This window comes from Aulonocara stuartgranti, assembly GCF_965226115.1.
Source record: "Aulonocara stuartgranti genome assembly, chromosome: 17".
Classification (NCBI taxonomy): Eukaryota; Metazoa; Chordata; class Actinopteri; order Cichliformes; family Cichlidae; genus Aulonocara; species Aulonocara stuartgranti.
This window is the reverse complement of record NC_138953.1, coordinates 26,390,380-26,408,164: the sequence shown is the minus strand read 5'-3', so window position 1 is coordinate 26,408,164 and position 17,785 is coordinate 26,390,380. Positions and strand designations below refer to the sequence as shown.

The window sequence follows — 17,785 nt, the reverse complement described above, 5'->3', positions numbered from 1 at the left end:
AGCACTATTTGTTTTTGTCGCAGGGACAGAACTTGCTGCCCACTTGCTCAGTTGAACATTAATATACTAGACTACCTGTGAATTCAACACCCACTTTGTTCAAAATGATAAATAGTGGTGTTTGCAGAAAAACTGAGCCATTTATTTTAAGATTATCCACGGCCCACTGTGAAGCTCAGCAGAAATTTGCAGTACTAAAAGCCTGAATGGAAAAATCAGGAACATTTAACACTCAAACATTAGTATGTAATGAACCGTGTCTATGTAAATGTATATATCTAAGCGAAGGTCTTCCTGCTCTCTTCAAGTCTTTTTCTTCATAACGCCGCCATCATTATTTCTCTCAGGAACCACCAAACAACAAAGAGCTAAACCTACTTGGTTGTGACTGAAACTGAATATTTTCAGAAGACCTGAAAGTGATGATGAACTCAGTCTCAATATTTTCTCAGTCAGTCTAACCTATAATTCATGAACTCGGCTGCCTCTCCAATCAGCACTTAAAAAAATACTCTACAGTTTTGTGCTGATAATGACTATCCTGTCTGTCATAATCAAAACCGCAATCAAAGGGGGCCTGTGCGCTTTGAGAGCTGCTCACCGGCCCCGTCGGATGATTTCTGAGACTTTCTGGGCTTGTTGATGGTCAAACAAGACGTAGCAGAAAAAGCCTCACCTGCAAGACAAGCGCAGTTTACCATTTTCTGTCACACTAGAGCAGAAGAACAGAAGGCATTTAAAAAAAAGGAGGCTGGAAAAGTGGGGGTTGCTAACTTATTCTTCCTTGATCAGGAAGTGTAGGAATATCACATCAAGGAATATAACAATGAGTCGACAAAGAGAGGGAAGATAAAAACTGTTAATATGGTGGTAAACTGAAAAAGGCGAAAATTGTTATTCCATCTGCAGTAATCTACATTTGGTGACATGCTCTCCCCTTCTGTTTGGAAGGGAAGAAACCAGACCCTCCAGTACGGAAAACAACAAGCATCGATGATAGTAGATATGAAAAATATTAACAAAGACAGGGACGTGCTGTCTGTCAGAGGGGCACACAGAAGCAGAAAAATCGAAATCCTAGTTATTATGTGGAAGCACGCTTTCTTCAGGTGAAGTAATAAAAAGGCTTTTTTTTGTCTGTCCTTGAACAGAGGGGTACACTTTCCTTTGGACACAAAATCATGGGCAAAGGACTAAGGTGGAGGTGGGTTACAAAGCGGCTTGCGGAGGCACAGCCTGTACGGGAAGGTATCAGCTGGGTCATCCCATGATGCGGTCGAGATCAGATTTTATAACCCAATGTACTGTAATTGTGGGCTAATGCTAGGTTCAATAAGTTAAAAATGTATTTAAACAATGTAAGTTTAAATGATTTTAGCAAAAACTGTCATGCAAATGTTTTATAGGGAAAGAAAATAACTGTGCGTTCTACAGGACTTTATTTCTTTAACAAAAAAATCTAACTGAAATGCGTCAGTGTCTGTGCTTTGGAAGTTAGATCTGTGGTTTTCAAATGTTAAATGCTTAAGAAACACCAAAGGGTAAGCTAAAATTTTAATGCAACAAACATGTTGGCAGTACTTCTTATCAGTATACTAAAAGACAAAATCATTTTAGATACCCCATTTGCAGCTTTTTAACTTTGCATGACTTTTTCTTAAATTTTGCAATAAGCTCCACTACAAGAGAAATCACCTGCATCAACTCATCAGACACACTGACACGGTCCAGAAAAAGCTCCTGCTTCCTGTGCTCCTGACAGAAAGGATGCTTGGTTTCTAAATGTGTCCTCAGCTTGCTTGGCACCATGTTAGCATTAGCTAACTCCTCTTGACATGATGCACTTGGGCTGAGGGGCTGTTGACATCCTAGCTCCAGCTGAGACCATAAGACCGATCTACTGACAAATTGCCCCCTCCTTTTTTCTTTAGTCGGTGCGTCACACTGGTGGATAGTTGTACTTTGCTCCACACAAGTAAGCGATCTGCTGCTCCCATCACAAATTTTATGAATCTTCTTGCTATCAGTCATGAACTTCAAGTCCAGCAACTACACTGCCTTTCATGGAGTGTTTAAATTTTGGCGGCTCTTTACTATCAGTGCAGCAAACTTGTAGTTCAGCATGTGCATATGTTTCTGTGACTACATGGCCAACAAGCTATGGCTCCCCGGGGACAACTGCACAAGCTGAGTCATTCTAACAGCTGTCAGTTAATCATACGGCTGAATCTGCTTACAGTGATTTAAAACCACACAGGCTGTGACAGGGTTTGATACACAGTGATGTGCTCATGATTTACTGCTGTATTTGTCACATGCGGGTCCAACAGATATATACCACACATATTTTTTTCCTACTGGGCAAAGATTGTTTACTCAGTCTTTCAGAAGATGATTAATAAACCAATACATCTGCGCCGTGACAGGAAAAGTCAAAGCAACAGCCGTGGCTTTGACAGCAAATCAGTTAATTGTGTCACTTGCTGGCAGCAGTGTTTTCCTCTGTTGTATATTTCTCCATTTCAATGAGCTGCCATTTTTTCCACAGCTTGTTTTCCTTTTAAATGCACCTGCGTGGCGTGGAAACCCTCCTTTCCTTTGCTCTACTTCAGTGTCTCACTGGTCTCTAACTCAAAGCAAGCAGACAACAGTTAAGCAGTAGAATAAAAGTGAGGAAAAAAAGCAGAATTCACAAGCTTGTACCTTATCAGGGCATTCCAGTGACAGGAGGAGATGTACTGAAGTGTGACCTGGCACTTATCCCCTCCTCTGTTGTCTCCAAAGTTCGGGTTTATTTGGATAAACTCTTTGGGAAAAACACTTACAGCTGCATGCAGCTGCAAACAGACAAGCGCACGCTTTCTCCTTTTTATTTTTTGTTTCTAGCGTTACCCTCCGAAGCACTCTTTTTTCATCCTGCTGGGGTCAGAGAAAAATTTGTGAAATCCTTTTGTTAGGTGTTAAACAAGGTAATTATGTAGAGTATAGTGCTTTGTTATAGCCTCCAGGATGCTGTGAATAACATAAAATAATGTATTAGGGTAGACTTTGTTCACATACCTCTGTAAACAAGTTTGTATAAACTAACTGATATAAAAATGCTTAATTTTAGATCAAATGATCCACTCAGACATTTATTAGGCACACCTTGCTACTGTAGCCGTTACACTTTCATGTTTATGAAACCAGGTTGAGATGATCTGAGCTTTGTGACATGAATGCAGCCATCAGACGATGGGTACCCAGCAGTCACAGAGGGATGCACTTGGTCAGCAATACTCAGGTAGGCTGTGGCATTAAAATGATACTCAGGTGGTACTAAGGGGCTCAAAGTGTACCAAAAGAAATATCCAGAACATCATTACGCCCGAATCATTGATATAAGGCAGGATGGATCCATGTTTTTATGCTGATTATAAAAAAATTCTGATCCTGCCTACCAAATGCTACAGCACAAATCAAGACCCCCTGGTGAGCAAGTGCAAATTGTAGTCTCAGTTTCCTGCTCTTAGTTGAAAGGAGTGCCATCCGGTGTGGTTGTCTGCTGCTGTAGCCCATCTGCTTCAAGACCGGATGTGCTGTACACTTCTACATACGTTTATTGTCATGAGACATAATTTGAGTTACCGTAGCTTTCCTATCAGCTTGAAGGATTCTCCTCTGATCTCTGGCACACAACAAGGCATTTTCACCCAGAGAACTGCTGCACTGGATATTTTCTCTTTGTCAGACTTAGAGATATCTAAAAATATCTGAGAATGCCTCAGCAGATGAGCAGTTTCTGAAATACTCAGACCAACTATTCTTACTCATTCTGATGGCTGGTCTGACCTTCGCAGGTCTTGACCATTTCTTCATGACTAAATGCAACAAGTTGCTGCTGTGTGATTGGCTGTATGGATATTTGCCCAGATAAGCATCTGACTGGTTCCTAATCTGACACTGATATCTAAGTACAGAAGAACATAACAAACACAGACCTGAATCAGCAGAATTATGTACTGTTCTTTTTTTAAAAGTCACAGACAAAGCACTTTAAAGTGAGCTTACTTGACATCTAAATCACGGGTGTCACTCTTATTTTGCCTCATAGACCACAGAAAATGTGCCACCACTGCATAATAACCCATACAAATTATATCCTTCTTTTAACATAATAAAGTGCAAGTACACTCGGAAAGCTTTAAACTTTAATGAACCATCCATTTCCGATACAGATGATGAACAGCCAAAGATGTGTTAAGAAAAATAAGCGCAACTGTGAGTCTACTGTCATTACAAAGAAATGCTACTTTTGTAAATCAAAGAAACCCATTGGCGTGGTATGGTAGGCCATGGGTAATGAAAAAAAACCATTAATAACTTTGCAGCACAGTGCTTTCCACCATAAATCATAGTGGAAAGTCCAAAAACAATGCCGGTCTTCCCTGTAGTTTTCACACTTTGCAAAGACATCCACCTCGATCTCAAGTATTAAAATCGGCTCTGAATATTTGAATTAAAAAGGAAAATGGAGTTTAAAAAGTCTATAAATTAATCTTTCTCTCAGCTCTTTACCCTCTTTTTGGCTCTCAGACCCAAACCCAACAGTTCCTTTTGAAGAAGTAAATCTTTTATAGAACGCACACAAATATAGCTCCACTTTTAAAAAAGGCTCAGTATTTTCCTATCATAGCCGGACAGTGTAGTTTGCAGCAAACATTACTCAAACAAAATTAAATAATGCATTGGATCGTTGCTGTGGAGTAGTACACATTTAATGCACTACTGACTATTCTGGGCAGCAGAATTATGTGGGTCATATTCTGCTACTTCCTGAACTTCAATACCCGTGTGGAGGGATATAACGGTGTGACCTTTTGATTGTTAGTATCCTTTAATAACTTTGGGCACCAGGGAAGCTCTGTGGCACAGTCTTAGGTTCATTTTGCTTTTTGTCTCATTTTTTCAAAAGAAAATAAATAATAATGCTTAAAGGTATCCTTAAAATCATCATAAATCAACATAAATTACCTTAATGCAGTATTGTATATATCATCTAGGTTTATTTATGCTAATTTAAAAAAAGTGCAGTGCTGGTATTTACACTGTTATTCACACAATGACATTTAATTCAGAAGCTGCATGTCACACAAACACCTGCCACACAGTCTTCCTTGCATCCAATCTCCAGGCCTCAGGCATGCTCTGCTGGGGATGTTCTCAAAATACACCCATCAATCATGCTGTCGACATCTACGCCTGCCATCCCCAACCCCTCCGACTCCGCTCCCGACTGCTGCAGAAAGGCTCAAGGTGAAGGAGGGCGCTGCGTTTCGCCATCTATAATAACTCACCTGTAGAAGTGCACACACACTCACTGCAGGGTGAGTGTGTCTTCACATTCACAAACAACACCCTGCACCCCACAAAAATCACAAAATCGATCTACAAAGTCCCGCTGAGCTGGCTAAATTGACATCACAGCGAAAGGAGAGATGGCATTTCCCAGGCTGGAGTAGCGCTGTCCCATCTGGACAGAAGTGATGAAGTATCGGAGGGACACACAAATACATGCACTGGATGCCGTTTTTTTTTTTTTTTTTTTTTTTAAATTGCAGATGTGAGAAAAGCAAAGAAAAACGAGTAAAACGCTGGTCCTGCTAGTTCCCCTGGAGAGAGCACAAGAAGGAAGTGTGAGCCCAAAGCTAGCCTGTGAGACACGATAATAACTTTGTGTGTTTGGCCGTGAAGCTCCTCACATGACCAGAATGTAATTACTTGTCTGCGTTTGCTGCCCTCTGTATGCACGAGCCCCGTCTTTTGGGATTCACAGAGGCAAAAGACAAGAGGCGCTGTAATACGATTAAGCACGATCAGAGTAATAATCCCTCCCTGCAATTTATGCGTCTATTCATACACTACGTTATACTGTATGTAGTATAACTTCCCCTGATATATAGCATATCTTCTCCAGATAGGACAAACTGACAGCTAATTAAACATGAAGAAACAGTGAGAACAAACTGCTTTTAGTTTACTTATCGGGGGAATTCTCTTTCTCTTTACCTGTGAAGGCAAATAAAAGGGAGAAAACCAGCTGAATAAGTAAAGAGGTGAGACAAGAGTATGGCCCATTCAGTTTATTTTTTTCCAGGCCAACAAATATTTGGCAGGATAGAAAAAAAAAACACAACCAGGCAATTTTAAGTGAGAGAGTGGGAATAAAAGCAAAGAGGGAGGTTCTGTAAAAAGCCTGTCCTAGTTTTTTTTTTAAAACCAAAACAAAAAAGAAGAGGCACGAGGACACGAGGGAGAGAGGATGATATAGAGGATATAGAGGTAGAGAGTGGAGGTGAGAAAAAATATAGGCAGAAAGAGTGAGGGAGAAATATAGAGCGAGTTATGTAACTACAAGGCGCCTGTGATGTCAGCTGCTCTGTCTTCACTGAAGCTGACGCTCCTTTGAACATGCAGGAATGAGCACCCTAACCCGAGCACACATTTCTGCGCATATTTTGACAGAATCTGGTTGTATGCGTTGCAACTGACTTTAAACATGAGAGGGAACAAGTTGTCTTCACCAGAGGTGAAAACATTTACTCACATATGGCTGTTAGGTACAGCGCTGAGGTTCTAAACAGTCAGTTGGGGTTTTTTAAATCTCTATTTCACCTCATTTTAGGAGGGAAACTGTAGATTTTAACAGCATAACATCTGTCTGACAGCTGCAGTTACCAGCTGCTTTTAAGATGAAAGGCTTTACGTCCAAAACACTTAAAATATCATGCATTATACTAAGATTAAACACGTCACTAGTACTTAAAGCAAATTGTGAATTGTGTATTTCAGTATGTATGACCTATGCAGGCAGCTTTCGTATTCCTTAGTCTTGTGTTGACGTAAGAGATTCGGCTCGTCTGTGAGCAAAGAAAATTCTCCCTCCACAGAATGAAACCTACCTCAGAGCCGTGTAACATAGGCATGGTCACAGTGGCTTTGTCGATCACTTAATCACTTTATTTTATATACATTTATTTAAAAAAAATTTCATATTCACACTTTTCCAAGTACACAAGTCCCTCTGACTAAGGTTGGTGATTATCTCACAGGATTAGGAGATAACAAGCTCGATCATCTGGCTCCTTATTTCTTGCCTTGTTAGCCTTTTGTTTAATCGCAACTGCTAGATAACAGTTGACTTAGAGAAATGATACGACCAGATACGAAAATAATTTGCAACAAAGCAAAGCTTTCCTCCTTAAGTGTACTCTGGTGACAGTACAATTCTCCTATCAAATTTGTAATAAAGAACCTTAAGTATTGCGGTTTAAGTCCAGTGCATAAGCACTTCTTCCATGTGTGCTCTTCACTTTCACTCCTCTCCTCTACACTCAAAGTCTGACTTAATACTGTACTCCTCTTCCTCCTTCTCTCTCCCTGTTGTCTCGTCACACCTCAGAGACTCCACCCCGCGATCCTGTTAGTGCTTATCAGAGCATGGCTCGGGTTCAAACATGGACACGCACACGCCCACACCTTTCCCCCAATCAATACCGAATTTACAGAGGCAGCTTTTCTCTCCTAACTGAGCTCAGCTCTCAGGGGTGGCTGGTGTCACCAGGCTGTGGAAGTTTGGCTGAACTACATACATCTCGTATGGCTGCTGACACAGAAACACACTTTGAGTTACTAAAACCTACAAAGCAGAGCAAAGTGCACACCACCGTATTATCTTCCCTGGCGGATCTTTAAGTCTTGGATCGTCAAAAGAAATATATCTGAAAGCTAAATAAATACAGAGGTCAACAGCTTAATTATGGAATTAACAAATCCCCGAACACAAAGTCAAATGAACCAAAAGCTGTGTGAGGCTGAGATGTTGATGCAGTGAGATGGCTAAAAAGATCCCAGAATTAAATAAGATTCTTTAAGTCGAGGTTTAACCCACATAACAACGTGCGCTTGCAGTTAACACCGTAACAAAATCAGAAATCTCTTTCAGGAAATTCAATATTCCAAACTATAAGGAAATTTGCCCATTTTGACCCACTGAGGTGCAGCATTCAGCTATAACTTATTACTGAGCTCAACAATTCTCCTGTGTTTTCCACTTGAGAATTGAGCAGTCACAAAGTTCAATGACTACAGCTATAAAAAACAAAAACTGTAACTAATTTAAATTTGGCTGTTGCATCCCTCAAGATTGTATCCCTGATGAGCCACACTGTTTTCCCAGGACTCCATTAAATGTGAATTTCAATATGGGAAAGAGGAAGAAGTTGCAAAGACTTAGCTTTAGGGAGGAAGGTGATGGTGAGAAAAAAACCTACTTATATTCAATATCATGTGTACTGGCGATGATGACACAGAAACCACAATTTATGCTTCGTTGACCGTCCTTAAACTTCAAGAAGTTAAAATAAACTGAGACCCGTTTCTCATGACCAGAGATCCTAAACATTAAAGCTGCGTTATTTCAACACAGAAGCCGTTTGATCTCTAAACCTTTAAGGCGCATAGTGAACCTGCAGATAAGTGCTGAAGGTGCACAAGGAGAAAACCTTGAAGGAGATAACAGCTATATTTCAAACAGGTGCGTTTTTTACCTTTTTTTTTTTTTTTTTTTTTTTACAGGTGCAGTCACTGAACTTTTTCATTCGGCTGATCCCGACCTGAAGCCACTGTTATCAACTGCTATACAGTTGACTCTCTTGCCTGACTTTGATTCGTACCGCTGGGACTAACTAAGTGGATGAGACGCCCTGAGAAGATCAGCAGCGATCCTTGCAAATATCAGCACATCTCCTCATGTGGTGTGTCCTTGGTGGATAAATAGGATTGGAAGTCTTGGAGATGAAAGCACAATCACATTTGGACTAATTCCTCACAGGCGCCTTTGTCTTTGTTTCTGTGTCATTTCATCATCTTGGAGATCATTCTCCCTTTAATGTCTGAAGATTTAGAGAGAAAGGGGAGTTTCAGTGACTACATGGGGGTTCTTTTGAATAAGAGGCAATTTTTTGGAAGGTTAAAACAGGCTATGAGTCCCCATGTTTAATGTTACCAAACCGCAAATACAAATATTTCTATTTTCACTTAAAACATGCCGGAATCCTTCATCATCTTATGTACTTTATGTAGGATGTAGATTTTATTTAACTTCATGGTACACACCAGGGAATATTTAATGTGTAGTTGATTGAAAAACAATAACCATGCAGCTCTGCGAGGCTGTAGTTATGCAGTTATGAAAATGAAAACATGTTGAGCAGGAAGTAGTTGTAGACAAAACAGTGCAAGCTGGTATGAATATCATTCGTTTTCTAGTTTTTTAAGGAATCTGACTGGTGTTAGGTCAAGAGCTGTGAAAATTAGATTTCTGATCAGGTGTTTGTGCGAGATGAAAGGTCAGAGTCACTGGAATTCATTTGTAGGTGGAGAGGAGGCAGTAGTGTCTGTATTGAATTTCTAGGGCTGTGCAGGAATATTGCACCATTTGAGTATTTGTTCAGCTAATTTTTAAATGATGGACTTGTGTAGAATCTCGGCTTGGGCGACCTTAAGGTATATTTTATTCCAGGTAACTTAATTATGCAACGTAAGTATAGTCAAAAACACAGCAGGAGAGGAAGAAGAGGATCACAGAATCTCTGGAAACACTCAAAACTACAGAATTCATTTAATTGTTGTCGAGGCGTTTCAGATATCAGTTACCTTGTGCTGGCAGATGAGCACCAAAGCTGTTATGATTTCAAACTCCATATAATAGCTGAGATGTTTTATACTGAGGTGGTTGTTCAGCTTTATTTCACAAAAGCTTGTTGTCTCATCTGCCTATGGCTCAGTGACAACAGAAAAAAAGTAAAAGAAGGATGGCAGCCTCCTTGAAACTAGGAAAACATCAGTGGTAGCCTACTGATTTTCTTTTCGCATTCAGCTTCTGATTGCAAGTAGCTATAGTGACCAACTGGTCCAAAGATGATGGCACATGTCACCTTCTGTCTCTAAACTTCTGTCTCTAAGACCAACTGCAATCACTCTGAATTTACAAATGCAGAAAAACTGCCAATAACTCTTTGCAACAAGGGACTCAACTGCCTGCCAACTTGTTGCATTCTGGTTATATTTCCATTAAAAGGTAAGCTGGCTGAGTGTCTGTGTCACTTGCTATCCTGCAGGAACTGTGTCATTATTTGTAGAGGAATTTCTGAACTTCTGTTTCAAATCTACATTTCTGGCTGGAGTAACTGGTTAATGTGAATTTCTGTGAATGTAGATGGTGACAGATTTGTCATTTCTGCTGATTTAATCACAGCTACAGACCGATAGCAGACTGACTCCATGTTATTGCTGTTTCGACACACCAAAGTCAGTTTAAAGACGGCAGCTGACTGCGAGTGGTCGCAAAGCTGGTCTCTGTTTTCAAAGCAACGAGCTAAAAGGGAACGAGATCACAAGTTCATTGCGCACTTTGGCAATAATTTGTGCCAAGTCTGTAATTACCGTTTTCCGTATTGTGACTGTAGCCTCATGAAAGTTTATTAGTACACTTCCAATTATATTTGCCACATTTCCAAAACTAAACAATACACCAACATATGTAACTGTCTGTCATACAACTGGCAACACAGGGCAGGTTAAATTTGACCTGGGGCGAGGTGTCATTTGCTCACATGACTTGCCGTCTGAACACTCATTCAGTGTCCAATGTATTTATGTGCTTCCAGGAATATGCATCCTGAAAAAACCTTGCTGCCCTCCCACCATAAACAAGCATGCACTGAAAAGAGAAACAAGTAAGCAAGGTAGTCACTTCTCTTCTCTGTCTCTGTCCATCCTATTATTCATATTCAACTCATATTCAACTGCACTGCTCCCGCAGCGCCTATAACTCAGTTGATAAACCCCCTCTTGGTCACGCACAAAAAGAAAGGGGAAGCAGGAAGGCTGGATGTGAGAAAAAAAGAGAAAGATACAACTCACTTGTGTATTTGTATTTGTCTATAAAAATGCATTGACATTCATCTCCTTTCTTTTTGTTGTGTGTTTATCGAGTGTGTGGGTGGATAAAGGACACTTCAGATCTCGCTCGGTTGAGAATAAAGAAGTCTTTGTAACCTCCAGTCTCTTTGGTCCTGGGTTTTAAGCACACATATCACGGGGCTTCCTATCAACTGCAGCGCGGGCTGCCACACACATTAGCGCTGCCTCTACATAACTCCTAAAACATACAAATCCTGTACCAGCGTACACAATTTAGCAAATGTCCTTCCACCGACTTGCAGGAAATCATGCCACTATGCAGCTCATCAGAGCAACAGGCAAGATTTTAATCTCTTGAAATTAATGCCGTGAGCAACTTACATTCCAGTGTGTAGTTAGCATCAGTGAATGTAAGAGGCAGAAAAGCATAAAAGAGGAAAAACGAATAGACGATGGAGCTGCTGTACTCACCATCCTCTTTGCATTCCTCGGGCGGCTTTGCTTTCTTGGCTAGCCTCGGGTCCAGCCACGATGTTGTCTTAGTGTTGTGGCTGTGAAGAAAGGACAGAGAGAGCGTGAGAGGCAGTGTGATAGATGGCGAGAGAGAGGAGACTTGGCACAAAGAGAGAGAAGGAGGTTGGTGGATTCTTAATTCAGCCAGAGAATCATTTCAGAGAGGAAAGATGAGACTCCCTTGAGTGCCTGCGTCTAAAAAAGGTGACAAGAGAGACGAAAAATGCTTTAGGTTAACAAAATGGCAATCAATACTTTTAATTTGCTCACTGTCTCTCATTAGCGGGCGGGGGAGGAGGAGAGGAGAAGGGATAGGAATGGATAGAGGGGTGACTGGGGGAGTGATGGAGAGGAACAGCTGTGGGCTTGGCAGATTCAGCCAGAGCCCCAGGCAGAGAGCTGGATCTAGATCAGATATGATGATGTGCCAGGGAAGCGCAATGCATCTACGCGGCTTGTCTGAAGCTCTGGACCCACAATGGCCTCCCTTCATGATGACAGAACAATAGTAGGAAGGGAAAAGTCAGGGGAGGTGTTGAAAATGCCTACAGTAAAAAGATAAAGGAAGCGAGAAGATAAAGGAAGAGGATGCAGCGAGGAGACCTTCTTATATCTTTTTTTCTCTTTAATACTTTTAACTTTTGTGTTTTCCCGCAGGATATTTTCTTTGCAGCTAGGCGTCAAACACATATAGATTTACAGAGAGGAACAGTCTTGAAAACATGCAAAATGCAAAATATAGAGATAATAAAGTTAAGTTAAGTGATGGTCTGTTGATGACAAAGAAGACAAAGGGAAAAACACAAAAGTAATCACCGAGCAAAAAGTAGTCTGGCATGTTTCTCTCACCTGATTCACTGAAGTGCAATGAATCAGCTTCTTTTAGGGCGTTTTCACACCGACACACTTTGTTCACTCTCGTCTGAATCAGCTGGTGACTTTGTGAACTAGTACGTAGTTTTTCTCTGTGGCTTGGTTGCTTTTCACAAAAATAAAACTCCAAACAGACTCCAAGAAAACCTAATTGTGCCACAACAAACCACGTGAGAACTCTCAGACCACACAGCAACAAAATAAAATACAAGAAGTAGTCGCTTTTGTCTGGCCTGGTGGATAACACAACTAAGTGAGTCCCTGACTTATTTTTCAGCCAGGGGCTAGAGTTGGTTTACTCTTACAGTTTACAGCATGCAGCTGGTACCCAGGTCAGATTATGAGTAGATCATGTTAACATAAAGGAAACATTCTCGTTTAGAAACGGACCTGAGACAAACTGCTGAACTGCTCCTCTTGATGCACTTGAGTGCAAGTCTGGTCAAATCAGCACAAATGAACCAGAGTTGGATTTAAATGGACTAAACAGCGCAGATGTGAAAACACCTTTAGTCTCTGTTAACACCTCCATAGAGCTTATCGCTGTTAGGAATGTGGGGCTAGGACCCAAATGCAGAGTCAGGAAGCAGGCAAGATAAACAGAAAAAAAAAAACCAACTCCTGTTTATTGGCATAGAGTCCGTAAGGTACCATACATACAGGAGTAACACCAGGAAACACACCAACAGGGTTAATGGACACTGAGGCAAAAGAGAGAGGGAAACTGTGGCTATTTATACACATAAAAACACTGAGGGCTAATCAGGAAATAAGACACAGCTGGGAGGAAAGAAGACACGGGTTCACAGATTCAGCACTATCACAGGGGAGGTAGTAAAACTAAAAGTAAGTCACAAAAGACAACTAACTGCCAAAGTGCAACACGGAGTAAGCGACAGCAACCAGGGAATCAGACGCAAGACTGAGCTTGGCACATGGGAAAGATACAGGAGGATAGACAAAAGGAAACACATGAGAATACTAGAAACAGTAATGAAATACAACTAGAAAGGAAGATTCAAAATACTAGGACTAAATGAGAACTGAAAACTTCCCAAGATGCAAAAAACTAAACAAAATCCAGAAACAAAGCCCACAGACCACAAAAACAGCACACAGCTCGATGCTAAGACTGTAAATCTGATAGCCAAGTGCATAATTTACAGGATATTAAACTGAAATAATAAGCTAAAAAATAAGAACATCCTCTATACAGCTGCCGAATTGTTGTTGGTTCTCGGTGTCTTTTCAAATTAGTCATTTACTCAATATTAAGAGGTTTTTGAAAAAGAGGTTTTTGATCTCAACGGGACATTCCTGGTTAAATAAAGGTTAAATAAAAAAATAAAACACAAGGTTAGGGTTAGGCTAACTTGTATAGCTGTTAAAGTATATAATTTTATTTGAAAGGGAAAATCTTCTGCTTTTATATGGATAAAATACATCCTAACCCCAAAAGAGTGCCAACAACCTGCTGGATGATGATGTTTATCCAGAATACTAATTGCTGGAATATTAGAATAATTAAAATAAATATATATAAAAAAACTACGTAGAACAACCAGATAGTTGTTATAGCCCTGCAACATTGTGTTTGCGCTGTGACTAGCTCAATTAACTGAGTTAACATGTTGACATTTGCTGATTAGTATTAAATGCTGCACAGAACAAGGCGTTTCTGTCATACAAATCAGTTATTTTAAATACAAATAACTGAAATTGAATAACTGAAAATAAATAAAATAAATAAATACATTTCATTAAAATATATATTTTCTTGATCAATCAATTAATTGTTTAATTAGTTATAGGCAAAACATGTCAGAGCAGAGATCTTTATATATTTACAAGGTTGAAACTGCATCTTTGCCAGAAATCACAGCTGTTTCATTGTAGATTTTTTCTCAAAGTGTATTGAGGTATTTTAGTCTGGACTAAAGTAACAGACTGATTGAATGGTGCATTGCTGTCCTTTGAGCTATGAACAGAAGCCTGAGTAGAAAAAAATGGACAGATAAAAGAGGAACAAGAAGCTTCATGCCAAATACAGAAGAGCATGAAGTGAACTTCAGTGCAAGTTAAAGTCTTTGGCTTAAATGTTGAATCTTTTTCATCAGAGCTTTTTATTCTCTTTTCTTTCCTCTACTTTAGCCTTTCAGTCATTTCTTCTCCATTACTACCTATAGTATATAAAACGTACTACCTCCTTACTCATTTTCTTGTCCTCCCTGTCACCCTCTCTTTTTTCCGCCTTTGCTATTTTTAATCACTTTTTTTCCCTTCCCTCTTCCTCCGTCTATTCCTCTTCTCAGACACCTCACTTCAAGAGCAGTAGGCAAACGAATTGATCTTATTTGGAGGCCAATCAAAGACAAGCATCCTCCTGGCATCACTTATGCGTAGAAAAAAAACCCTTGATGCTATAATGCGGTAGGCTAAGTGAATTAGTTGTGTAATGTGCTTGATGGATGTGGGAGCATGAGGTTTCTCTGTTTGGGGTAGGAGACATATGGCGAGTTGTCTGCAGAGGATAGGAATTAAAAGTTTGCATCTGTGGCAAATAGACATGAAGAGACAACATGTGCCTGGCTGGCTGACAACCCTGTCTCATTTCTTACTTTGGTGCTGCTGCGAAGCTTCTAGCAGTTAAAAGAGTGCGCTCAAGCAGGCTGGGATTCAGCTGATTCTACGGAGAGATTTCTCCTAATCACTGAAATGATCAACTGGTGCAGAAAAGCTCCCAAACTTTTTCGCAATTGCAAAACCCCCTCTCTGCTATATCTACATTTGTTAATGTTTTACAAGAACTCAAATGCACACGCAATTCCCACCACACCACTGCAAAAACACACAGCAACTCAATTATTCTTATGTAATAAAAATTCACCACATGGTTTTACTGCAGCTGTAAAATACTAACAACTCCAATGAATTAAACTTTAGAGCGTTTATAAGAGTTCTACGTAGCAAGGTATTTCTGGGGAGCTTTAAATCTTTAAAACCACCATGTATCACATATAGTCTGTGTGTGTGTGCTGAGCACAGAGGCAATTAAACAGTGCTGAAAACATAAAGTGACCACATCTTTAGCAATCTTCTTAGGATGTAAGGCAAATGACATGATCTCTGAGTATGGCGCTCAGATTCAGAGCTGTCCCTCTGACGTACTCATTTCTAATCCCGTCCATCCCGGTCACTCCCATTGAAAATCTTAACAAGCTGCCTCCAGCTCAGCTTCCCGTCTTTATGTCAGTGCTACTGTTTCCAAACCATACATCATCTAACGCTCGTCTCTATCCACTACACCCTGCCTGCGCTCTCTTCCTCACCTCGGTTTGGCACTGCCCGTTCCTTCGGACGGTTGACCCCAAGTATTTAAACCCCTTCAACTTTCACTACCTGTGGTCCTTGCAACTTCACCTTTCCACCTGCCTTCCTCTTCTCCCCAGAGCATACCTCCCACTTCACCAGACTCTCTCCCACCTGGTCCCTACTCTCACTACAGATCACAATGTTGTTTCTGAGCATTATAGTCCATGCCTGACTTCACCTGTCAACCTGTCCAATCAGTTCAATCGATTATCAATTTGTTCATTTTTCTACTTTTGTTTTTAAGAAATGTGTAAGCTGCTTATTATTACAGAGCAATGCCTTTAATGAAATTCTTGTATAATCCCAGCACCAATGTTTAAAGCAACAGTTTGTCTCATAGTTGATACCAATAATTTTTCGTGCCATGATATTTTTTAACATGCAGCCAACACAAACAGATGATTGGCAAGCAGATATTTTTATTGGTGAAGTAATATCAGCTGACATCAATGGTCAGCTGATATATTTGAGCAGCGGTCCCCAATCACCGGGCCACGGACCGGTCTGTGAGTCGTTTGGTACGGGGCCGCGATTGTTGAGGCAGGTGTGAAATTTATGGTTTTATCGATTTTTATAGTTTTTTTAAAAAAAATCGTTTTTATCGTTAACTTGGTTTCCCTGGGTCTTTTCCTGTGTGTTATGAATAAATCTTCTTTTTTTGGTACCAGTACTGGTTTTATTTTATTGTATTTATCCGCGACACCTTAAAGGCCGGTCCATGAAAATATTGACGGACATATACTGCGGCACAAAAAAGGTTGAGGACTGCTATATTAAAGGATTTATAATTATTGTGACGTGAGTTTGTACAGATATCCATTCTGTCCACAGCTGCACACAACAAATGGCTGACGGTAAAAGAAAATATTCCAATAACTACGGGAATGCAAAACAACGTTCAAATTCCAATTTTAAAAGTTTTTTTGTTTACATGTATCATCAAAACAGGCTTGATATAAGTTTTTTTTTTAACATAATACTTTAAAAATGGCAAAAACAAAAGTGAAGGAAAGGAAAGTTCTAGAAAATTATATTTTGCTCATTTTTCAGAGACCTTACTTTAAAAGAAGAACGTTTTTTTAGCTAAAGTTTTTTTGTCACTTTACACCCCGCTGAGGTCTTTAAAAATCACTTATAAACATCATCAATTTCAAGAATATCTGAGAAAAGTCTGAATGCATATATCATTCAAACACTTACTCTATGAAGTAGACTTCTCCTTTCTCAGTGTATGCCATCTCCCAGTTGTCTGGCAGCGGCCCTAGCTCATCGTTCTCATCTGGTTTGGGCACTGCCATCTTCGGGATCTGTCCATCATCTTTGGGTACCTCGCTCGGGGCCTCTGCTGGGTTGATCTGCGGGCCGACGTCCCCTGAAGCATCTGTGCTCTTGTCCTCATGTTCACTTGATTCTGAGGTGACAACAGGACAAGATGAGTCAGGCATGACATTATCATCGGAGAGGAACGGGGGAGGGCGAGGAGAGTGAAAGACAAGGGAGCTGAAGTGTGGAAAATGTGAAGGGACTGATTGAGAGAAGGAGCTAGGGGTGGAGGCAGAAAAAAGAGGAAAGAGTGATTAGAAAAAGGTGAGAGGAAGTGGTGACATTGGGGAAAGACAGGAGGGAACAGAGGGAGTGATTGAGGTTAACAAGACAGAAAGATGAATAAATCAGAGGAGACAATAGAGATTGAGAAAGTAGCAGGCGGTGATGCCCTACTTTGAGTTGTGGCAGTGTGTGAAAGTGTTAGCGAGAGAAAAATGGGAAGACAGAGAAAGAGATGGCAAGTGTGAGCTCATCCCAGAGGAGGTTTGGTGGAGGGAAGTGAAGAGGGGACAAATGAAAGTAGCGGATTGAGAGATAATCTATGGGAGGGAAAGCGCGAGGTAGTGATCTGCTTAGATCACAGAGCCTGCTGTGCTCTATTGATTCCCCTTCTGCTCTCCTGGTCAGCCCACACTCGGTCCCTTTCAGAGACAAAACTCCTCCTGAGCCGAGAGAAGCTGCCCACTTTAACAAACAACATGCCTCAGCATGACGTTTTTGAGCATCTCACTATTGC

General features: G+C 40.5%; 1 protein-coding gene across 9 annotated transcripts in view; it reads right to left on the bottom strand.

Annotated features, from left to right (window-relative positions):
* The window catches only part of magi2a (membrane associated guanylate kinase, WW and PDZ domain containing 2a), a 269,662-nt gene that overhangs the window by 66,882 nt on the left and 184,995 nt on the right, over nt 1-17,785 (bottom strand). For all 9 annotated transcript variants that reach the window (XM_082510727.1, XM_082510728.1, XM_082510729.1 and 6 more), the window contains exons 5-6: nt 16,924-17,134; nt 11,437-11,516 (exon numbers count right to left, since the gene is read on the bottom strand). In XM_082510727.1, the coding sequence (XP_082366853.1) occupies nt 11,437-11,516; nt 16,924-17,134 (291 nt within the window). The remainder of the gene's footprint in view (nt 1-11,436; nt 11,517-16,923; nt 17,135-17,785) is intronic.